At 44.1% G+C, this 25,985-nt stretch overlaps 1 protein-coding gene across 1 annotated transcript in view; it reads right to left on the minus strand.

The window, feature by feature from the left end:
• The window catches only part of LOC126184466 (facilitated trehalose transporter Tret1-2 homolog), a 315,517-nt gene that overhangs the window by 77,546 nt on the left and 211,986 nt on the right, over positions 1 to 25,985 (minus strand). Inside the window, exons 3-5 of the mRNA XM_049926857.1 lie at positions 13,356 to 13,491; positions 10,211 to 10,396; positions 8,646 to 8,744 (exon numbers count right to left, since the gene is read on the minus strand). Of these exons, the coding sequence (XP_049782814.1) occupies positions 8,646 to 8,744; positions 10,211 to 10,396; positions 13,356 to 13,491 (421 nt within the window). The remainder of the gene's footprint in view (positions 1 to 8,645; positions 8,745 to 10,210; positions 10,397 to 13,355; positions 13,492 to 25,985) is intronic.

The raw sequence follows: 25,985 nt of genomic DNA on the forward strand, positions 1-25,985 counted from the left end.
AGAACTACTTAAACCTAACTAACCTAAGGACATCACACACACCCATGCCCGAGGCAGGATTCGAACCTGCGACCGTAGCGGTCACGCGGTTCCAGGCTGAAGCGCCTAGAACCGCACGGCCACACCGGCCGGCTGTCCCTGTACACATTCGTTACCCTTGTACATCTTTCTTTCCAAACATGTTCTCCATTTCGCAGTATTCTTAGTGAGTTCTAAGAAAAGGAAATTTAAGCAACCAGTGCTCATTAAATTTTCTTTTCCCAGAACTCGCTAAGTCAGAAAACATATATTTTGTAAACTTATAAAGTCTTTTTATATCTGCCACTATCATTATTGTTATTGTTATACCACTATTATTATTTACATGAATGGCATTCACAGTTGCAAATATGGACCACCATCAGCTGTATAATGAAATGACGACAATGAATTTTTGAGGCATTGCTAAGGGGGTGGGGTGTCGGGTCAAAGTGGGCAGACGTTGCAACCCGAGGCCTGGCCACGATATCCCGTTCTCCCTCTCAGAACTAAGAAGGTTGGTAGGCATAGAAACCAAGGGGGCCAAAATGCATCAAGTAAAAGGAGGAAAAATTTTTTTCATCACCAATGTGTTGCAAAATTTCGTGTTATGGGACGCCTCATAATACCGAGAGGAAGGCAAACGAATACCGGCCCTCGTCGGCTACCAAACAGGAAGAACAACATAAGAGGTCATCACGTTGCGACGTGAGGGTGCTCCATGGTGCTACTCGCTGCGGAATTATCGATGCATGTCTTCTTCCATCAATGTGGTTGCCATTGCTAGTTCAGTCTTAATAATAACCAAAAAAAAAACTTCGTGGTTCAACGTCTCCTGTCGTTGATAATCCAGCTATGAGGTGTGTTATGGAACGAACTTCGGAGAAATTTGAGAAGTATTGCTGGTACTTGGGATTCTGTGCGATCGCACAGTGTCATTCGTTTAAGTAGGGCCAAAAATCGAGGGCTGTCTTCTCACAGCCACCAAACAAGTAGTGTACGGGGTGGCCGCATATCTATGTCACAGAATTCGTTTCTGCCCTCGGAAAATACACGCCATCTGGGAAGAGGAGTGACTGTGCAGTTATCTGGCCTGGAGACACGCTTGTGACGAAAGCCAATATCTGGCACATCAAATGCCAAACATCATTCGCCGATCCGCAGGCAAGACCATCGTCATCTGTATCCATCTTTTCGTAGGTGACATACGAGGTGCATTCAAGTTCTAAGGCCTCCGATTTTTTTTCTTATTAACTACTCACCCGAAATCGATGAAACTGGCGTTACTTCTCGACGTAATCGCCCTGCAGACGTACACATTTTTCACAACGCTGACGCCATGATTCCATGGCAGCGGCGAAGGCTTCTTTAGGAGTCTGTTTTGACCACTGGAAAATCGCTGAGGCAATAGCAGCACGGCTGGTGAATGTGCGGCCACGGAGAGTGTCCTTCATTGTTGGAAAAAGCCAAAAGTCACTAGGAGCCAGGTCAGATGAGTAGGGAACATGAGGAATCACTTCAAAGTTGTTATCACGCAGAAACTGTTGCGTAACGTTAGCTCGATGTGCGGGTGCGCTGTCTTGGTGAAACAGCACACGCGCAGCCCTTCTCGGACGTTTTTGTTGCAGTGCAGGAAGGAATTTGTTCTTCAAAACATTTTCGTAGGATGCACCTGTTACCGTAGTGCCCTTTGGAATGCAATGGGTAAGGATTACGCCCTCGCTGTCCCAGAACATGGACACCATCATTTTTTCAGCACTGGCGGTTACCCAAAATTTTTTTGGTGGCGGTGAATCTATGTGCTTCCATTGAGCTGACTGGCGCTTTGTTTCTGGAATGAAAAATGGCATCCACGTCTCATCCATTGTTACAACCGACGAAAAGAAAGTCCCATTCATGCTGTCGTTGCGCGTCAACATTGCTTGGCAACATGCCACACGGGCAGCCATGTGGTCGTCTGTCAGCATTCGTGGCACCCACCTGGATGACACTTTTCGCATTTTCAGGTCGTCATGCAGGATTGTGTGCACAGAACCCACAGAAATGCCAACTGTGGAGGCGATCTGTTCAACAGTCATTCGGCGATCCCCCAAAACAATTCTCTCCACTTTCTCGATCACGTCGTCAGACCGGCTTGTGCGAGCCCGAGGTTGTTTCGGTTTGTTGTCACACGATGTTCTGCCTTCGTTAAACTGTCGCACCCACGAACGCACTTTCGACACATCCATAACTCCATCACCACATGTCTCCTTCAACTGTCGATGAATTTCAATTGGTTTCACACCACGCAAATTCAGAAAACGAATGATTGCACGTTGTACAAGTAAGGAAAACGTCGCCATTTTAAGTACTTAAAACAGTTCTCATTCACGCCACTGGCGGTAAAATTCCATCTGCCGTCCGGTGCTGCCATCTCTGGGACGTATTAACAATGAACGTGGCCTCATTTTAAAACAATGCGCATGTTTCTATCTCTTTCCAGTCCAGAGAAAAAAAATCGGAGGCCTTAGAACTTGAATGCACCTCATACAATGGAGAGTCCGTGAGGTGCATTTGATGTAGACGAGACTGTCACATCCGCTTTTCGGTAACTATTAGGTACCAAGCGGACTGAACGTGGCGGCGCTCACCGCGATATTTCCTTTAAATCACGTTCGATGCCCTACTCTGCTGAAGGTTGTTATATATCGCCCTCAACGATGCCAAGATTGTGCGCAATAGTGCAGCGCCGATGTGTCTTAGTTTAAGGAATAATTGCCCAATGTAGCAGAGAGGCACTGGGATATGCGATAACAGCACCAGTGGAGAGAGAGAGATCGGCACTAAAGCCTCCAGCAGCAAGCTTGTACGATGTGTCGGGCAACTTCGCCACATCTTCATGTTGGGGCTTACAAATAGGGCCTTCGCTCTGTCCTGAACATTAAAAAGATATAAGCCCCTCTGCCCTTGGGAGGGTGGCAGACTCGTTGCCGATCTTAAGAAGCTTCCCCATAGTAATAAAGGATCTCAAAGCTGCCAGCATGCGGCGGTCCAGAGATGACGGGATCGGAAATGTCTGCGCAACATGGGGAATGCGGGACGCCAAATAGACGTTGGCAATCGCGACTGTTGCTGGATGTCTCGAGTCCTAAGACGGTGATCAGTTAGCCCTGCTCTGATCTGGGCTAATGGACGCCTGCCGTTGATGGCTATCGAGCGCTGAATGTCAGTTGTGAGATCAATGCCCAAGGAACGTAACGTGTCACTTATTCGTAGGGGAACGACGCACCTATCGGGCAGCCTTTACCTATAGATAGAGCATGCGATTTTTGGAATTTGAGACTACTGCCCGATGCCGGTCGATAGGTCGCCATCCACGCCGGTGCTGCGCGGACATCATCGCCGTTGCGAAGGAGTACCAGATCGTCGGCATAGGCAGTGCAGCAGAAAGTGTGTCCGCCGAGTGTCATCCCTGCCAGTACAGTGATTTCAATGTAAAGGCGGACAATATCGCTGAAAGAGAACAGTACCGTCTCACGGATCGCTAGATAAGGATCGGCGGCGTGAGACGGCCATTGTACAACACGCATAGACATCGCGCCTCTACGAAAGTGTCTGGGTAGCCCATTTGTCCTAGTACCGCTGTCAAAAACGCGTGGTCAATCCTGCCAAAGGCCTGGCTGAAGTCGAGGGAGGCCAAGACCCCAGACATTTGACGAGCCTTGGAATGAGCAGTCATGTCACGATACCGACAAAGTGCTTTGTGGGTGTTATGATCGCCTCCTAGTGATGTCTGGTCCAGTGAAACGACATAACGGACCGTCTGCTTGAGACGTACCCCTAGCAGTCGAGCGAAAATCTTCATGTCACAGTTGAGTAAGATCAAGGGGCGATAATCGCAGAACCTTGATCCTCCTCTAGTTTGTGTATTAGTACGATCAGTCCTTCAACGAAGGCTCCAGCGAGCGGCACCGTGGGAGACAGTTGATCCGGCAGATGTCCAGGCTGGCTCCAGCAATTGCTGGGAAGCCCGGTAGAACTCCAGAAAGCTCCCACCCGTATCACTTCAAGGATCTCCACCTCTCTTACATCTTCAATCAAATCCATTGCCGCAGCCAGGGTGATCGTGCCAAAAGTGAGCTGAGAGACCTCCGCTGTCACCTCCGTGGGATGGATCTTTTCCGAGTACAGCCTAGTGTAGTGAGCGTGAAGGACGTTCCCTATATTGTGCTGAGTATCCAGGCATCGTCTGTCGCCTGTTGTGACAACGTGGATCAAGGCCCGTCGCCGGCGTCGTCTTTCTGCAATGATACAATAGTGGGTGATCCCACCTCAGCCGCTATGTCTCGAGCGCGCGCTGACGACCGCCCCTCAAGGTGGCGGCGTGTGAGGGTGATGATCTGAGACTTGGCGCGATTTACCACCGTCTGCCGTGCCGGCGAATGCGGCAGTATGGAACATTCCCGTAGAATGCTGTAATAGAAGTTCGTGGAATGTCCTCTTCATGCCGCCACGCCTCCACCGTAGCCGGTCAAGGTCTCCCAGAGGGCAGCCTCGCAATTTGGCTATCCGAGCACGCCCGACAACCAGACCTAAACTTCCGTATGTCATCAACCATGTGTCTACAACTTTCACCCGTTCATCCATTATGTATATTCTCGTACAGGGGAGACATTTTAACTGAAAGTCACTAGCCCAGTTTCGGTGGATAAATACGATATTACGTTCCTTCGAACATGCATGCATGTCCAAAGGAACATCACATAGCATTTGTGAATAACACAGGCATTGCAATATCGCCTTATTATTATTATTGTTATTATTATTTTTACCACTATTAGTGGCAGCATCAACAGTAGTACAAGTACTACCATATTAACTTTATTAGTTCATAGTCTGTATTATTTTCTCACACAGCCACTTCAGACACTCAGATCATATGAATGGAAATGGAAATGCCGTGTGGCTAGTGCCTCCCGTCGGGTAGACCGTTCGCCTGGTGCAAGTCTTTCGAGTTGACGCCACTTCGGCGACTTGCGTGTCGATGGGGATGAAATTATGATAAGGACAACACAACACCCAGTCCCTGAGCGGAGAAAATCTCCAACCCAGCCGGCAATCGAACCCGGGCCGATAGGTATGAGATTCCGTCGCGCTGAGCACTCAGCTACCAGGTGCGGAAATCATTTGAGTACTACTTCTCATATTAAAACTGTTATTTCTTAGGTAACTATGATGTAAAAAGAGGTACTGTGTGTGTGAAACCCCGATCCGATGTAAGAGAGGGCCTGATGGCCCTAATCAGATCAGGTTAAATAAATATATAAATGAAAAAATATCCATTCGTAGCATCCAAGCTAAACTCGTGGTATTTGTGATCCTAAGTAGAGCGAATCCCCACATGTATGACAGTGTTTCTTTGGATCGGATGTTATCGAAGTATTTGAATTCTTGGCGGCCATGTTACACTTAGAGTTTTATGGATTGTGGGTCAATCCAGTGGTATCATTTCTTCTTCAGTTTCAAACATCTTATCCAACGTTTCCCCCGAGAGGTGGTCTTGCTGACCCACTTAATGATGTTAATAAACGTATTTTTCGTCTGTATTAGATTACCATAGGAAACTAAGATTTATCGCCGATGTTAAGATCGTTTTCTTTGTGCCGATCTGGAATTTTATATCATAAATAACTGGTCCTGTGGGAGATAATATCCAGTTCGAGTCACCCCCTGATTGGCAGTCACACTGCAAAAGCATCCTAGAGAAAGCAGAAATAGAGTGGGATGCGGAATATTGGGTTAAAAGTATGTCCACACGATGCCTCTTTCGGCACTGTATGCCTCAAATTAGGGATCGTCACAAACCCCAAAATCCATTAGACCGAAGGCTGCATTTTTCAATTTTGAGTGTTTTGCATCATCAATGTCCTTAATTTCAGTTTGTAGTAGTTTGTTGAGGAGTTACAAATACCTCATATTTTCTTTTATTTAGATGTCTGGCTCCTCAGTTGTGCTTTTAAGTAGCAATAGCATGAATATTTGTCGAATATTATAATATCCTTTTTTCATGAATTTGCGGACTTCTTCTCTGTCTTCCTTATTCGAGACTTGTCTTACTTTTTACAGTAATATGATCGGAGTCTTTCTGTCTAATACTTGACGCTGAGGGCATCACATGTGAAATTTTTGTTCAAATAAGCCTAATCTTCAGAAGTGGCGTTCCACTTCTGTAATTATCTACAAATTTTGCGCTTTCTTTGGAATCAGCAGATCTTACTGCACATAAATAACCTTAAAACATAATCTCAATATACTACACAACAAAACACACATGGGCCCCAGTTGCACGTCGTCTGCTAAACAATGCAAGACATTTCAACCTGAGGCGGGAAGCAATGCGCAATTACGCGCGGCCTCCATTTCGAGAAAATTACCCATAGAAAAATGCGCTTGCGTAGTTGCGCTGTTGGAAATGTAAGTGCATACGTCAATTTAACAGAAAAAAGCATCGTGTGGACACACCTTAATTCTTACATTGTGAGAGAAAGCATAGTTCGACGTTGGACAAATAAAACACAACAGAGATGTGTCGAGAAGCAAGCTACTCTGGCGAGATCTAGGCTTATCTTTATTTGGATGACGGTATGCACTTTATGAAATTCTGTAAGCTGCAGGGATAAAATACAGGAGCGACAGATTATTTAAAACGTATAAGAAACCAGACTGCGTTTGTAAGAGTCGAAGGACAAAGAAGCGAAGTAGTAGTTGCAGTTCATTTGTAGACTATTTCCGATGTTACTCAATTAAATCCGTACATTGAGGAAACAATAAAGTGAATTAACGCAAAACTTTGAAAGGAAATAAAAATTCAAGAAGAATAAAACTTTGGGCTTTGCAGCCTGCTGTTGAACGGATACTATCTTGAAAAGAGGCTATAAGATTGTAATATCCCCTTATATTCTACTAATTATCCCGGCACAATTCTGTGAGTGAATTACGTTTCCTACTTGACCATCTATATACTCGCAGAATCGATGCGCAAAGTAGTACAGTACTATTACTATTCCATGAGCGCATAATTACTCTTTGCAACATTCTCTCTGGAGTGTGTTGAGAGGACTTCTAGGATCTTCTCCGTGCCGAATAGCCGCATTTTATAATTGTAATTTTGGTATCGAGATTACTGGAAGAAAGAGATTGAAAATATATTGTATGCTAATCAAGAGAATATATACTGAGCATTTACATCAAAGGCGTGTAAGGAATTTCATTACATATGTGTATTCTCTAATTGGAAATTTGCACGGAGGTGTCGTTTAGTTGGTAATCAGAAGGGAATTTCCGATGAATTGGAAACGAACCTGCAATTATTAGATCCAAGAGCTCCAATATTTCATCGGATAATTAAACTCTATCAAAGCAAACTTTCCGCTTGATCTGAGGTTTCCCGACTGACTAAGCAACGCAAGGAAACCAAGACATTTTATTTACACAGGATTGCAGATCGCTTCGAATCATCGAGACTGCGGACAAGGAGAGTTATCGTCCGATTCTGATTAAACAAGTAAAGCTTAATTATAAGTTTCTTGAGCGACTGTGATGACTGTGATATAGCTGCTTATGAATGAGATCATTAATAAAATACTAATAACTAACTTTCCTCCTCACCAGCAACCAGTATAAACACAATATTAATTAAAATTATAAGATAAATATCATCAAAAATAAAACAAGAGTAATGTTCTCAAATTAAATAATGTGATGCCTAGGGAATTAGTTTAGGATTTGAGCAAAATAACTGATGATGGACCAAGTAGACAGGTTCTAAAATGTAGACTGCTAATAGCAAGGAAAGAGTTTCTGAAGAAGGGGATCTTGTTAACACAGAATGTAAAAGAGTCAGAAAATCTTTTCTGAAGATATTTGTCTGTAGTTAAGAACTGTACAGATAAAAAGTTCCGGCGACAAACAGTTTAAACAAGAAGAGAGTAGAAGTTACTGAAATTTTGTGCTGCTGTAGAAGTGAGTTGAAGACTACATTCAATGAGTAGATCGGTTAAGTAGTTACAGTAGTTATGCAGATATGAACAGCCTTGCATAGAATACATGAGCGTGGAAAGCTGTCTTCGGATAGAAGCAACAACAACAACAACAACAACATCGAAAAGAGCATGTGTGATGCATTAAATGAGTTCACAAGGTATACTCACTTAAATGTGGTCAGTTCTAGTCTTAGGCAAACACTTAGCAGATTTTACTCGAGCCTAACGCTCCGTCTATTGTGTAATGAAAACTGGATGGCAGTATTTTGTTTCCCTTTTGTCTTTAATCTGGGTCATTCTGTTAGTCTAAAATTTAATCGTCGGATAGGTGTACTGGATCGTTTACAGATGTTTATTTTCAGCTACAGTAATTTTCTGAGAAGATCTGCTGACGCTGTTAATAAACGCTTTACTGAAGACAGCCTATTCAATTGTCTGTTACTATTATTTATGAGAGAATGCACAAAAAGTTAAGGATATTCACATGTTATCTGTCAGTCACATCCTAAACTTATTTAGTAACAACTTCATGTAGTATGTTGTTACGTAAGTGCGTGTAACGTAAGGTACAAGGATATAGTTACAGAAATGAGTGCGCAATCGTACCAAGTGATGCAAGCGTTGCTCCCGCCGAAGTCAAAGCTCCCCTGATCTCTGGCTTTGCAATTTCTGTCGTGTAGACAACAGCTGGACTCGATCCCATACCTGAAATTCATGACCAATCATAAATACTGAGTAAGAACAATATAAAAGGAATTATTTTTTTAACGTATTAGGGTACAATTTTGCAGTCTGGAATATGAGAGTTCCATACATCAATTAGCACTCCGACACTGCCACCTTATCACTTTTGCTACGTGTTACTTCAGAATGACATACTTCACTTTAGAGTAATGTACACGCTGAAATAAATGAGTCCGAGAAAGATAGTGATGTGAGGTTGATGTTCGGAAGCCTTACGTTAGGTATGTTGCAGGGGCAAATTTTGACGTTTCATCAGTATACAGCTAGAGAGAAGCAGCTTCAATTTGAGAACCACTCTAAGACCATTACATGCATCTTAATTAATACCGCGAAAGAAAAAGAGAGAGAGGGACAGAAGCTAATAATTGTTCAGGAAATTAGGTCTCCCAGTGCAGAAGGGAATATATTATGAAGAGAGAGTTCTTCAAATGAAGTAGGTTTACACACACAATTTGGAGTTACAAATAACCACCCTTTGCAGCAGCTTCAGTACGTTATTGGTGTGTTTAGAGCGGGAATTGAAGTGACTGAACAACTTATCCCGTAACACATAATATTAATTATGATAAACGTACGTAACAACGTGAAAGAAGAGCAGCATAATCTTTGTGAGATCTTTATCTCTTGCGTAGTAAAGTCCGCTTCCAAAAAACAATTGTAAGTTTAAAGTCTACAGGCATAAATATTAAAACGACACTTTTTATGTGGCATTGAAAAATTCCTTTACTAGATCAGGGTGGACTAAATTAGTTGTAAATTTATTTGTTGTAATTTTTAAGAGTCAAAAAAATATGAAGAGGACGCAGGATGTTTCACATTGTAGCTTCTAATTTCGGCATGCTATCATACATAAAATTATTTATTTTCAGAGTATAACGCATGGCAATATACTTATATAGTTGCTCCGCAGTTATTTTTTATCTATGTCATGACTTAGAAGACGATTTTGGCAACAGTAGAGTAGCAAATAAACTGTAATTATTATCTAGTAATATGGCTATGGTCGCCCTGAACTTCTAATGCTGCCTATCATCTGTGAAGTACGAATACTGTGGGATTATTGAACACCTGAGTGACATTTTTGTCGGTCATCAAGAAAAGTCATCCTATAGCCGCGGGAAGAGTTGATCTAACTAAAATTGTATTACAATCTAGTCCTAGAAATATTAAAATGATTTATGTCCGGGAGCGCGCTTACCCTGACAATGAAAATATGCTATTATTATCAGCCTGTAGCACCTGGTAGTATATTGAACAACTAAGTTAATGTGAGAAAATACTAGTAGACAAACATGTTTTTGAATTTATCTCTGGAACGAAAGCAATAATAAATTCGACAGGGAATTTCTTCAACGACGGTATCGTGTTTTGGAGGAATATCAGGGAAATACATGAAGTATAGCGAATATTACCGTACTACGACTTACCTGTGCCTATGCCGGTTAACATTCTTCCAATAAGTAGAGGCACGAAACTCTGCCCACTTCCGATTAAGGCCCAGCCTATTATAGAAGGTATAGCTGCCATTTTGATTGCGTTGAGACGACCATATGATTCCATAAGACAGCCAGCAGTCATTGTTCCAACCGGCACAAACAGTACTAAAGAACTGGCTGAAAGATTATAATAGATTAGTACCAATGGTGCAGATTTTTGGTAGATTTACCAAGTATATTGGGATAGAATGCAATGCAAACCTCGAACAGGTTACACGTAAGTTACTTCCATGACACAGGATAGTTTCAAACGCAAAATTCGTTTCTTAATATTTTTAATTTTGTTATTTCGTTCTTTTTATTCAATTTCCATCAAATTTGGATTTTCAAATGAGAAAACATAATAAAAGCAGTCTTCAGAGCATTCTAATTATAAAACAAAATTTAGTACAGAAATGGTAATTAATGTAACGCAAGTGCTGAATCATTGTAAAATTTATGTTGTTATGAAGTGTCAAAGTGACAATATGCAAGCTAAAATGTACGTTAAAATTTTGTGGTAACAGAAACGTAAAAAGAATGAACATTAGTTGGACTTCATTTGAAAACTTGAATGGCGAATTCAAAAGCAAATTTTCTCTATGCATGAAATGGAAAGCCTACAACCACTGAACACAGTCTGTGTTAATTTACAGCAATTATATATCGACCTTAAATTCGAAAAGCATCGAAAATTGACAACAGACCTACGAAATATTGATAGAAGTACACCATCTGGCCAAAAAGTTCTGAGGCTGATTTTAATCTTGGCGTACAAGCGACGACAGCTCAGTAACTACGGTGTCAGCTTAAACTAACAACTGTCAACAATAAATGTGCGTTCAGCCAGTCAGTGAACAGGAGTGTTCAAGACGAGAAAAGTGTGTGCAAAGTTTGTTCCGAACACTGACTTCCGAATAAAAACAACGACACGTGGACGGCTACCGCGACTTGATTGAACTGCAAAATGCGGACAGTTCTTTTCTCGAAAATACCGTCACGGATGATGAGACTTGTTATCAATACGAACCGAACACAAAGTGACGAAGTGAAAAAATTCGGATGAAGGGCCAGTGCTTTGACGACATACCAGACATTCAAGCCAATGTGAGCCCAAGTTGAACAACATCCCATAGAGGAAGTTTTCTGATAGTTTCGCATGGTTGTATGAACATTCTGTGAGTTGTGAGCAAGTGGCCAAAGACTATGTAGCTTTAAAACCGCCATCTTAACTTTTCTCTATTTTTTATTAATCCAGTCTCGAAACTTTTTGGACTTTTCACTCTGATAGTAACAAGAAGAGAGGTACATCGGCAAATCAGCCAAGAAAAAGATGAAGAAGATGGTCGGTTTACATCGCCATGTCTTCACCCCACCCACGTGAATTTGAACACCGTTCATTCTGAATGGTTTTCTTGAGTCTGAACCACTACGCCACATCGCTCAGCAGAAAAGACATGAGATGCCATGTCTTAATGACCTGGTGGCCTGGGCATATAGCTAGACGAGCTGAGCTAAGACGGAGTTAAAAAATTCTTAATGGATACCTCACGATAAGAAACCATCTCCACGATAGCCTAATGTAAACGATGCAGACGACGTCGGGAAACCTGCAGCATAATTCTGATTGCACAAAGGTAATGATCGTAATCTTTGAGAAGTAAGAAAGCAGTCAAGAACCAGCAACAGTCAAAACAGGCTGCTGCTGATGAGAAAAAGCATTATAAACTGCAAAGGGAACCTATTTCACTGAGTAAAAATGTGCAGAGACTTTGTTTTAAAGGAACCACTGTGACGTAACCTTATGCAAATTCTACTACATCTGCAGTTGAAAGCAGAAATCTTCTCCAAAAAGCTGAGAAAATACGAGGGTTGGAATATTAATAGTGACAACTATTTATTTACAACTTTACAAAACAGGTACATGTTCTTAGCAGCGCCAGTTGTGTTGATAGTTCGAGTGGAGCGGTCTATTGTCCGACGAATCTCTAGCAGTTCCGAAGCGAACGCCAAGAAGTGCTTCCTTTAATTTAGGAATCAGGTTAAAGTCACAAGGGCTTAAGTCCGGAGAGTGTGAGGAGTGGTACAGTTCTTCCCAGCCCCACTGATAGAACAAATCAGTTACAACTTGCGCCATATTCGCCCGGGCATTTTTCTGCAAAATGATGGGCGGTTCATGCAGAAAGTGTCGCCGCTTTTTCACTAAGCTGGTCGCAGCCTGTGTTCCAAAAACAAACGGCTTAAAGAATGATGCGGCGACACTTCTGCAGGATTCGCCCACCATTTTCCAGGATACTGCCCGGGCGCATATGCCAATACCCAAGTTGTGACTGATTTGTTCGCTCGCTGGAGCTGAGAAGTGCTGTATCACTCACCACACATCCGGACATACGTCCTTGTGACTTCAACTTGATTCCTAAATTGAAGGAAGCATTTCATGGCATTCGCTTCAGAACTGTTACAGAGATTCATCGGACGGTAAATCGTCCACTCGAACTATCATCACAACTGCAGCTGCTAAAGAGTATCCCACGACTTCGACTGGCGACGGGCTATACAAAATACTGGTGACTACTTTGACGGACAGCAAAACTTTGAAACATGTATCTATTTTTTATAAATTGTAAATAAATAGCTGTCACTATTAAAGTTCCAACCCTCGTATGTACTGAGAATTTACAATTCTCATTCAGTATTAAGTACCAAGGCGTTACAATTAACTATCTCTTTAATAACCAGCAACTCTAGTTAAAAGCACGCTATTTTGCAGTTAGGGTAACCACAGCTTATATTATACATTGTTACTTGGAAGAAGGTTCAAAAAATTCTAAGAAATCCTTTAAAATGTTTTTTGAAAGTGAATGGAAATTCTTCAAGGCCGCATTGGCTTCCTATATACAGCTGCCTATATAAAGCTAATGCGGCCTCGAAAAATTTTCATTTATTTAAAAAAATTAAGGGATATTTTAGAATTTTTCAAATGTTCTTCGCAATAACAATGTCTAGTTAACAGGCTATTGTTCTCTAAATGAAATATTTTATTTTCTATTACTACTTACGATTCTATTGTAGTAGGAGAGAAAAAAACAATGCTTACCAAGCCACGACGCCTGTGATTTAGAGATATTAAGTTCGTCTGCTTCCTTCATAATACTTGGTACTAGTATAGCAGAAAATGCCAGTGAAACACCGACAACTATGTGGAACGACATAGCGGCAGCTGTAGCAAATATCTGAAAGAAGACGAGAGATATCAGCACAAGTAGAAAAAACACATAATTCTCACTTACAGTACTGGTGTAACTGATAAACAGCAGTTCAGTTATTCAGATCACTCTTATCACGAATACGTATTTAGCAGTTACCCCATGGCTTCTCCTACTACCGCATTCATTTTTCATTAATTTCCTTGTTAACGAGATCAGACAATAAGAAAGAGATTTTTTTAAAATTTCTATCACGAAAGTAGAAAATTTCGTAAAACTTAAGTAGCGTTACAAGTCTGGACTGACGTGTTGATTAGTGATGAGAACCACTGGACAGTCAGTCATACGACAGAATAATCCAACGGCGACAGTAACTATCAGAAGTAACGTCATATACCATCCAATAACAACAGAATATTTCTTGAATAAGTGATTATCAATGCCCGCATCTCGTGGTCGTGCGGTAGCGTTCTCGCTTCCCACGCACGGGTTCCCGGGTTCGATTCCCGGCGGGGTCAGGGATTTTCTCTGCCTCGTGATGGCTGGGTGTTGTGTGCTGTCCTTAGGTTAGTTAGGTTTAAGTAGTTCTAAGTTCTGGGGGACTGATGACCATAGATCTTAAGTCCCATAGTGCTCAGAGCCATTTTGATTATCAATGTCATCGCTTTTAACGCTTATTTATTTATGCAGCGTATGGCTATATAGCAAAAAATGTATACTATTGTCTCAGTTACACACAAATATCCAGGCAACGAATGTGGACTATTGATTCCTCCGTCACCACCAGTAACTCTGTTTGATCGCCAAAGCTCTCAGAGAACATTCTCGAAATACATGGCAAACAGTCTGCTTTTCATCTCCACACTCGCGAATTAGAAAGCTGTTGACTTCCACTTGTACAGAAAGTCGGCACACCTTCCAGTGTTGGTCCTAATCAGATCATGCGTGGCAATTGAAAGCCAGATGACATGATCGACATGCACGGCATCTTTATTGATTTTATAGTGACATTAATCGCCATGTATGTCTCCCGCGTCATTAATACACTCCTGGAAATTGAAATAAGAACACCGTGAATTCATTGTCCCAGGAAGGGGAAACTTTATTGACACATTCCTGGGGTCAGATACATCACATGATCCCACTGACAGAACCACAGGCACATAGACACAGGCAACAGAGCATGCACAATGTCGGCACTAGTACAGTGTATATCCACCTTTCGCAGCAATGCAGGCTGCTGTTCTCCCATGGAGACGATCGTAGAGATGCTGGATGTAGTCCTGTGGAACGGCTTGCCATGCCATTTCCACCTGGCGCCTCAGTTGGACCAGCGTTCGTGCTGGACGTGCAGACCGCGTGAGACGACGCTTCATCCAGTCCCAAACATGCTCAATGGGGGACAGATCCGGAGATCTTGCTGGCCAGGGTAGTTGACTTACACCTTCTAGAGCATGTTGGGTGGCACGGGATACATGCGGACGTGCATTGTCCTGTTGGAACAGCAAGTTCCCTTGCCGGTCTAGGAATGGTAGAACGATGGGTTCGATGACGGTTTGGATGTACCGTGCACTATTCAGTGTCCCCTCGACGATCACCAGTGGTGTACGGCCAGTGTAGGAGATGGCTCCCCACACCATGATGCCGGGTGTTGGCCCTGTGTGCCTCGGTTGTATGCAGTCCTGATTGTGGCGCTCACCTGCACGGCGCCAAACACGCATACGACCAACATTGGCACCAAGGCAGAAGCGACTCTCATCGCTGAAGACGACACGTCTCCATTCGTCCCTTCATTCACGCCTGTCGCGACACCACTGGAGGCGGGCTGCACGATGTTGGGGCGTGAGCGGAAGACGGCCTAACGGTGTGCGGGACCGTAGCCCAGCTTCATGGAGACGGTTGCGAATGGTCCTCGCCGATACTCCAGGAGCAACAGTGTCCCTAATTTGCTGGGAAGTGGCGGTGCGGTCCCCTACGGCACTGCGTAGTGCGTAGTGCGTCGCTGCGGTCCGGTCCCAGGTCGGCGGGCACGTGCACCTTCCGCCGACCACTGGCGACAACATCGATGTACTGTGGAGACCTCACGCCCCACGTGTTGAGCAATTCGGCGGTACGTCCACCCGGCCTCCCGCATGCCCACTATACGCCCTCGCAAAAAGTCCGTCAACTGCACATACGGTTCACGTCCACGCTGTCGCGGCATGCTACCAGTGTTAAAGACTGCGATGGAGCTCCGTATGCCACGGCAAACTAGCTGACACTGACGGCGGCGGTGCATAAATGCTGCGCAGCTATCGCCATTCGACGGCCAACACCGCGGTTCCTGGTGTGTCCGCTGTGCCGTGCGTGTGATCATTGCTTGTACAGCCCTCTCGCAGTGTCCGGAGCAAGTATGGTGGGTCTGACACACCGGTGTCAATGTGTTCTTTTTTCCATTTCCAGGAGTGTATTAAAGCTGTAGTCAATTAACATCCTTGTAGTTTCCAGGGATGGATGACGAGAGCAAAGCCTTCCTTTGCTAGTTATTGGAATGGCTGCGCGAACAGGGCGGTGAGGTCATTTCTGTACTTTTTGTACTCCTGTACAGGTGCACTTTCCCGTCGCAGGGATGGAGCTGGTATGTGGCTAAGTATGGGTACCCAGAAAGTAGATGTAGGTCTGACTGCACCAGTTACAAGACGCATAGTATGGGGTTGAGCTCTGTGTCAACAAGTCTTGTGTAAGCACTATTCGCCCAAGCCGGGGAACAACGTTGAAAGTTCTGTATTAGCGACAGTTGGTTGCAGCCTCCATTTGCGGAAACATTCACCAGTAGCGGATAAATCATTGGTCAAAACAGACTCGGCAATTTCAAGATCGCGATGTCTTATTGCGAGTGTCCAGTCGTCAGAATGACCGAACTTTCTTGGTGAAGTTTCAGGCAAGCTGAACAAAAGAGGGACCAGAACAGATCCTTGTGGCAGATCATCTCTTTGCTTAATAATACTTGGGAACATCAGTTACTGGGCATTGCACTGATGAGATTGCCAGTTTTTAGGCCTGGGATGACATGTACAAGATTCAGTATGGCACCTTGCCTCCAGACGCTAACAAAGGCAAGAGTTGGCGAATCACACACACACGTACACACACACACACACACACAACATCAGCAGAGCAGAGTTGTTGAGCTATACGCTTGTAATAATAATAATAATAATAATAATAATAATAGTAATACATTCATAGAGTTGCCTGCAGTACAGGAAGGAAGGTTAGAGCAATGAGGTCTTCAGAGACTCTGCCATAGCTCAATTGGAAAAATATTGAGGATGGAATAGGCAGTGGCCTCATCCAACAAACCGTCCTAGTATTCGGCTTAAGTGATTGAGGGAAACCACATGGAATTTAAATGAGAAAATAACGATATCCGGACGCGTATCGGTATTCCTCTCTCTTCCAGTTCAAGTCCTTAACCTCGGCCCTGTGTGCCGTGGACTGAAAACATGTCAGAGATTACTGATCCGTCTGTCAGATGGAGACGTTTAACAACGTGGTCCCTTTCGAGGGAGTTGATATAAATGGACACCAACATTTGCCCTCTGCCTTCCATTCCTTTCATTTTCATAGTATTGGTACAGCAGAAGCATGTAACTAAACTGCACGAGACCGAATGGCATGTGGTAGTCGTTACGCCGCTGAACTACGCTCGGGATCCACATTTCGGCTTCTCTGAATCACTTAGACCGAACCCTCGGATGACTCCTTTGATATGGCCGCTGCCTGTACCCTACTCGACCAACTGAATTACAGCTTTGCCTCTAATGACCTCACTAAGGAAACAGGACACTCAACTCTAACACACCCTCCTTTCTTCTCTTTCTCTCTTTTATTTTTTGGTGCTCATAGCTCCTTTAATAATCTTCTTCTTCTTCCTGGCAACCGTCCCGAAGTCATATCGTACGCTTTTTTTTAATTTCATGATTTGGAAATGACGATTTGCTTCAAACTATGTGAGCAGATCCCCTTGCTGCTGTCACAGTGCTGGTCAGCGGGTGGGGTTAACTGACGAGCCAGTCGGCGCTTCCTACTAGTGGGCTCTCTCTGGTTACTCTGGTAATACCGTAGAAGGCGACGAGCAGGTCGGAGGCCTGCAGGAGGCGATCGTTTGATTGAAACACAGCTGGCCAGCCGATTCAAGTTACCGACTAATGTGCGCCCTACGCTTATTTCCAGTACTGTCGTAGGAGGCGATGAGTAAAGAGAGCAGCAACAAATTTTTTGAAAAATAACAGATTTTCACGTTGTGTGTTTCGATATCTTTAAATATCACATTTTATCTGAGTATAAAATTATTTTTGAAGACGGAAAATGAATTACACGGCTCTGCAAAACTTAAGTGCGAGCTAGATAAAGTAACATAACATATTAACTTCGCCGTGGAAGTTAATGAAAGTGCGATAGCATGTTACCAGAGGCCTCCCAGTCGTGCACGCAAAGTTAGACGTCACGTGGTATGAGGTCAGCGTAACTGTAGCGCGAAATGGGACTCGCCCCACAACAAGAGGCAGTTGAAGGAAATGGAGAAAGACAGTGTGTGAATCAGCGAGCAGTTACGGTGTACTGTGGTGTTGTTGTTCATTACAAAATGGGCCGGAGACAACATTTGGATGACTTAGTACAGTGAAGAATCATCGGGAACTGGAAGAAGGCCGAAGTGTGGCGAGTGCAGCCCAGCAAGTTGGTATGTGTGACGTGAATGGGGAGTGCTCCGAAATAGAAGCATTGCTGCCCAAAGGAGAGGAGGCTGTCGACCATGGTCAGCTATAGCAGCAGAGGACCGCCATACAATGTGGTGACGAAAGTCACGGAATAACGACATGCACATGTACAGATGTAAAAATTTGTAAATTTGTGGTAAGCTCTTATGAGACCAAACTGCTTAGGTCATCGGTCCCTAAGCTTACACACTACTTAATCTAACTTAAACTAACTTACGCTATGGACAACACACACACACATGCCCGAGGGAGGACTCGAACCTCCGACGGAGGGTTAGCCGCGCGGACCGTGACAATACGTCCAAGACCGCGCGGCTACCCCGCGCGGCATGTACAGATGGTGGTAGTATCACGAACACGAGGTATAAAAGGGTAGTGCACTGGAGGAGCTAACGTTTGTACTGAGGCAATTCATGTGAACGGGTTTTCGACGTGATTAAGGATGCACGACAGGAATTAACAGACTCTGAACACGGAATGGTAGTTGGAGTTAGGCGCATAGGACATTTCATTTCGGAATTCGTTACGAAATTCAATATTCTGAGATTCCCAGTGTCAACAGTGTGCCGAGAACACTATATTTGAGACATTACCTCTGACCACGGACTGCACAGTGCGACGACCTTCGCATAATGACCGAGAGCAGCGGAGTTGTCAGCGCTTACAGACAAGCAACAGTGCGTAGATCAACCAAAGAAATCAGTGTCGGTCGTACGATGAACGTATCCGTTAGGACAGTGAGCCGAAACTTGGTGTGGCTGTGCTATGGCAGCGATCGAGGGATGCGAGAGCCTTTGCTAACAGCACACTGCCTACAGCGCCTCTCTTGGGCTGCTGGCCCTAGACGAATGGAAACCCGTTACCTGGTCAGATGAGTCCCGATTTCAGTTGTTAAGAGCTGATCGTAGGGTTCGAGTGTGGCGCAGACCCCACGAAGCCATGGACTCAAGTTGTCAACAGGGCACTGTGCAAGGTGGTGGTGGCTCCTTAATGGTGTGAGCTGTGTTTACATGGAATGGACTGGGTCCTCTGTATCAACTGAACTGATGATTGACTCGAAATGATTATGTTCGTCCACTTGGAGGCCATTTGCAGCCATTCATGGACTTGATATTCCCAAACAACGATGGAACTTTTATGGATGATAATGCGCCATGTCACCGGGCCAAAATTGTTCGTGAGTGATTTGAAGAACATACTGGACAAGTCGAGTGAATGATTTGGACACCCATCGAACATTTGGCCACCCATCGAACATTTATGGGACATAATCGAGAGGTCAGTTCCTGCACACAGTCCTGCAACGGTGGCACTTTAACAAATATGGGCGGCTATAGTGGCAGCATGGCTCAGTATTTCTGCAGGGGACTTCCAACAACTTATTGAGCCCATGCCACGTCGCGTTGCTGAACTAACGCTGGGAAAAAGCAGGTCCTACACGATATTAGGAGGTATCTCTGGACTTTGTGCAACAGGCAGGAAGGAAGGGAGAAGGAAGATTTGGTTTCATGTGTAAGTAGGCTGTTTATGTTTTCTTATTGGCAACGTTACGTAGCGCTCTGTACGAAAATCACTGGCTGTGCTGTGTGCAGTCTGTGGCTAGTTTGCATTGTTGTCTGCCATTGTAGTGTTGGGCAGTGGCAGCTGGATGTGAACAGCGCGTAGCGTTGCGCAGTTGGAGGTGAGCCGCCAGCAGTGGTGGATGTGGGGAGAGAGATGGCGGAGTTTTGAAATTACATATATTATGACTTTTGATGATATTAAGGTGAATACATTGTTTGTTCTCTATTAAAATCTTTCATTTGCCAACTATCCCTATCAGTAGTTAGTGCCTTCCGTAGTTTGAATCTTTTATTTAGCTGGCAGTAGTGGCGCTCGCTGTTTTGCTGTAGTTCGAGTAACGAAGATTTTTGGTGAGGTAAGTGATTTGTGAAAGGTACAGGTTAATGTTAGTCAGGGCCATTCCTTTGTAGGGATTTCTGAAAGTCAGATTGCGTTGCGCTAAAAATTATTGTGTGTCAGTTTAAGCACAGTCCTGTATAAAATGTTCTAAGGGGACGTTTCAAATGTCCCGTCGACATCGAGGTCATTAGAGATGAAGAACAAGCTCGGATTGTGTCAAGGATGGGGAAGGAAATATGCCGAGCCCTTTCAAAGGAACCATCCCGAATGCGCAAGTAGGAATGGACGCAGGTCAAACAGCGGGTACAGTTGTAACCACATTTAATGGGACTGCAAAGTATGCAATCTCACGCTCCACAGTGGCAAAGCGATTGCATGGAGGTGGTCTTTTTACTCGAAGACCAGGAAGTTGTGTTCTGTCGACACCTGCACATCGGCGGTACCGTTTGATATGGTGCCAAGAACATAGAGACTGGACCAATCAGGAGTGGGGTCGCGTGCTCTTCTCGGCTGAGAGAAGAATTGGTCTGGGTAGTGATTCTGAACGCACCCTCATATGGTGAGAGGTGGGAACATTCAGTGCACCCAGAAATATTGACGAACATGGTTCAAATGGCTCTGAGCACTATGGGACTTAACATCTGAGGTCATCAGTCCCCTAGAACTTAGAACTACTTATACCTAACCAATCTAAGGACATCACACACATCCATGTCCGAGGCAGGATTCGAACCTGCTACCGTAGCGGTCGCGCGGTTCCAGATTAAAGCGCCTCGAACCTTCGGCCATTCCGGCCGGCTTGACGAACATGATCGATACTATACTGCAGCAGTTCCTTCTACGCATTGTCCACGTTTCATCGAGCTATGTTACGTAGTAGTGACACATTATCCGTAAGTTACTATCGTCCTTAAGTTTTGCACACCAATGTATTAGTTAAGTCAAAACGAATGTAAGATGTGTCACAGTTTTTCAGACCAAAGGATCAAAAACAAGCTTTCTTCACAGCGGAAATGATGATTATTTATTCTTTACTTCTACTTAAATGACAGCATAACATTCTATTATCACATTTTCTCAGGCTGATAACATTTTCCTTGTTTGAGACAAAAATACGTGTTTCGCGGCGTGCCACTCGAGTATCTTTTTTCTGCATACCAAGGCAAAATTAAAAGTAAAGAAAAATTAAATCGTGATCATCTGATCTTTCCACCTGTTCTAGCAGTTTCGTTGTCATAAACATTAACACCCGGTTATATACTGCTAAACACCAAGTTAGTTTTGTATAGAATCCACTATTATGAACTTGGTCGCTCAATTTTCATGCGTTCCGAAGATGACAACAGATTTTAAAGACTTTTCTTTTTCTTACATTTCTGATTCCTCTGAACCGCACATAAACACTAACACTTCTGAAGATTTCTGTATGGAATAGCATAATAAACTTCTAACGGAACTGATCCCTAGCTTTTCGACAATTTATTTGAAATTCCTTTTTTTCCTGTTCAGCCGGAAGAACCACTGAAACGGCGCGAGACATCCACCTTCGGAAAAGTCGGTCCGTGTCTAGTGTCAGCCATAGATGTCAGTTTATCTGAGTGAAGAATGTGATTTTATTCATTACGAATGGTTGAGGAAAGCTTGTATCTGTAAAAATAATGGGTTTGTTAATAAAATAAATTTTCCTGCTATCCGTCACGATTTTCTTTTTATTTACATTTCGCACTACCGGTTTCGGGAAATGGTTCCAATTATCAAGTGCTTTTTCCGTGTGGTATGCCATTTATTCGTGATGTTTTCCGTGTATGAAATGCTGAATTTCTGCTGCAGAAGACAACAAGAAAATCGTAAGAAAAAACTCTTACCAAACTCGCCATTATCTCGATACAGGGTATCCGAGTAGCAATGGTCAATGTTCAGGGATATGACAAGAACACTCAATTGAAGCAAAAACGTCGTATGGACATTTAGCCTGTTCTGAATGGTGTCAGAGATAGAACACATTTAAAACAATTTCTTTTTTTGAGCTAGTGGCGCGCACTTGTGTGTCTTTTCCATACAATCTCTTTGACTTTGTAGAAGTTGTCCATGGTGTTTTGTGACTGAAGTAATACGGGAGATTGAGAGTGTATCAGAGAGGAACATCGGTTAATTTTGTACAAGCGTTGGCTAAAATGCCACACATCTACGCTAATGAACAATATGCAGATATGGTATACGTTTACAGTTTCTGCGATTATAGTGCTCCTGCTGCTGTCGAAGAATAACATCGGCACTATCCGGCTCGACGAATTCCTGGTCGTAGAGTGTTTACTAGAGTTTTCAACTCTTCTTTTTTTACTTCAAATGAACGTTCCTGTCATACTCCAATGACCATTCCTCCTAGGTCACTCTGTATAAAGATCGACCATTAATTAAAAATTTACGCGTGTACAGAAAAGACAACAGGACAGTACAGCATTTCGGCTTTCGAAAACACCACGAATAAATGACACAGCACACGAGAAACACGCTTGAAAATGGAATCATTTCCCGATAAGCATCGTGCAAGAGATAAATAAGAAGAAAATCGTGACTGAGAGCAGAAAAAATTACTTCATGAAGAAACACATAAGTGAGAAATGATGTTAACGTCATCAAATTTATTGAAGATGGGAAGGAGAAAGGAGTTATGGCGCTGACAGAATAGGAGACAAGACATGGAATCAAAACGTTAGAGATGAATAAGTCAATATTGTGCAGGAGGGACGTAGACTGGGGTTCGTGAATCTACCGCAAAGAAAAAGAAGCGAAGTTTACACGATTAATATCTCACTTGATTTTATAGATAAATGTATAATGAGATTGCAATTTCTTAGATCTTATGAACGATGTAAAGAAATAATCACCGAGTGGCAGGAACTTCAAAGCCTTTATCGCTCAGAACTGGACTGCAAGGCTAGGCCCAGGGACGTGCCCCGCTCTTATTTCGTGTATACATACCTGAGGTGATGGACAACATGAGCAGCAGTCGGCGGCTGTTTGCTGATGACGCTGCGGTGTACGGGAAGGTATCAATGAGTGACTGTGGGAGGATACAAGGTGACTTAGATAACATTTCTAGTTGATGTGATGAATTGCAGCTTGCTCTAAATGTAGAAAAAATGTGAGTTAATGCAGGTGAGTAGCAAAAACAATCTCGTAATGTTGATAGAGCATAATTAGAACGCTGCTTGGCACAGTCACGTGTAACGTCGCAAAGATAAATGAAATGCAATGTTTGTGTAAGATCGGTAGTAGAGGAGGCGAATGCTCTACCCCGCAGCCTTGCAAAGTAACAAGAGAGTTAAGATACACAGGTAGGTCAGTCAACAACCATATAAGGTTGTGACCGAATGGCAACAGTTTTGTGTAAAACAGCGAGCGTCCCACAACATGAAACCTTGGGCGTCGAACGACAGCCAAGGTAAACAAGTATTGACGTCATCCAGCGGAGATGTGTTTGTGGAATTGTGTCAATGCGGCGTCCTGCAGTTCGATCCGTGTCTCGGGGTAGACCACCTACCTGGGTAGAGCCTACCAAAGTGAAGTGCACGTTCGGGACGCTCGGTATCGGCTTAATGCGACGCGAGGGCGAGTCACGCGGTCTGAGCAGGCAGTAACGCCGAACGTGCAGTGCCGATTACACGCATTAGAGCCAAGTCAAGTCAAAGTAGTACCATACGCAGGGAATGAGCTTAGGGAAGCAGATGCAGGAATTCAGAATCACAGTTCTAGATAAGGTCCCAATGAAGCGGGTTTGTGCCGGCCGCGGTGGTCTAGCGGTTCTGGCGCTGCAGTCCGGAACCGCGGGACTGCTACAGTCGCAGGTTCGAATCCTGCCTCGGGCATGGGTGTGTGTGATGTCCTTAGGTTGGTTAGGTTTAAGTAGTTCTAAGTTCTAGGGGACTTATGACCTAAGCTGTTGAGTCCCATAAGTGCTCAGAGCCATTTGAACCATTTTTTTTTGAAGCGGGTTTGTCATTGCCTTCCTCCGACCTGCTTTGAAGTGTCAGGGGTGTATCTGTGTCATGTGGGTGACTATGACGAGTGCTTGTACAGTGTAGTGTCCGACCAGTCATGTTATGGATGACGGGAAGGTGCCGGCATATACCCTACTTCTCTAGAATAGCTCCACACACTGAAGACCTATTTCTCTGACGCTAGTTGCTTGTCGAGTTGTTAAACGTCCACTATGTGATCAAAAGTATCCGGACAACTGGCTGAAAATGACTTACAAGTTCGTGGCGTCCTCCATCGGTAATGCTGTAATTCAATATGGTGTTGGTCTTGATAACAGCTTCCACTCTCGCAGCCATACGTTCAGTCAGGTGCTGGAAGGTTTCTTGGGGAATGGCAGCCCATTCTTCACAGAGTGCTGCACAGAGGAGAGGTATCGATGTCGGTCTGTGAGGTCAGGCCCGAAGTCGGCGTTCCAAAACATCACAGAGGTGTTCTAGAGAGTTCAGGTCAGGACTCTGTGTAGGCCAGTCCATTACAGGGATATTATTGTCATGTAGACAATCCGTACATTATGAACAGGTGATCGATCGTGTTGAAAGATGCGATCGCCATCCCCGAGCAAGAAGATGCTTAAAACATCAATGTAGGCCTGTGCTGTGATAGTGCCACGCAAAACAACAAGGGGTGCAAGCCGCCTCCATGAAAAACACGACCACACCATAACATCATCGCCTCCGAATTTTACTGTTGGCACTAAACACACTGGCAGATGACGTTCACCGGGAATTCGCCATACCCACTCCCTGCCAGCGGATCGCCACATTGTGTACCGTGATTCATCACTCCACTCAACGTTTTTCCACTGTTCAGTCGTCCAATGATTACGCTCCTTACACCAAGCGAGGCGTCGTTTGGCATTTACCAGCGTGATGTGTGACTTATGAGCAGCCGCTCGACCATGAAATCCAAGTTTTCTCATCTTCCTCTTAACTGTCATAGTACTTGCAGTGGATACTGGTGGAGTTTGCAATTCCTGTGTGATGGTCTGGATCGATGTCTGCCTATTACACATTACGACCCTCTTCAAATGTCGGCGGTCTCTGTCAATCAAAAGACGAGATCGACCTGTACGCTTTTGTGCTGTACGTGTCCCTTCACGTTTCCATTTCACTATCACATCGGGAACAGTGGACCTAGGGATGTTTAGGAGTATGGAAATCTCACATACAGACGTATGACACAAGTGACACCCAATCACCTGACCACGTTCGAAGTACGTGAGTTCCGCGGAGCACCCCATTCTGCTCTCTCACGATGTCTAATGACTACTGATGTAGCTGATATTGAGTACCTGGCAGTAGATGGCAATACAGTGCACCTAATATGAAAACTACGTGTCCCGATACTTTTGATCACATATTGTATTTTGTACTAGAGTACAATTACACTCTCGATACCTGTCAGCTCTTCTATGGGAAACAATCTGGATCTGCGAACAGAACAGCGCGTTTGTATCAAGTTCTGTACGAATATCGGGAAAAGTGCCTCGGAGACCCTTGTAATGATTCAACAAATGTTTGGGGGACAGAGCATGAGCCGTACGCGTGTGTTTGAGTGATATGCTCGGTTCAGGGCCGGCCGTACAGCCGTCGAAGATGATGCTCACACTAGAAGACCCGTTAGCCGCACAACGCCAGACATTATTGCCAAACTTCAACAATTGGTTCGTGCGGATCGACGTCGAACCATTCAAGACCTTGCGGATGACGTGTGAATTGGCTGTGGGACATGTCAACGAATGTTGACTGATGAATTGGGCATGCATCGTGTCGCCGCAAACTTTGTGCCAAGGATCTTGACTGCCGATGAGAAGGCACA

Source organism: Schistocerca cancellata, chromosome 4, assembly GCF_023864275.1.
Source record: "Schistocerca cancellata isolate TAMUIC-IGC-003103 chromosome 4, iqSchCanc2.1, whole genome shotgun sequence".
Taxonomy (NCBI): Eukaryota; Metazoa; Arthropoda; class Insecta; order Orthoptera; family Acrididae; genus Schistocerca; species Schistocerca cancellata.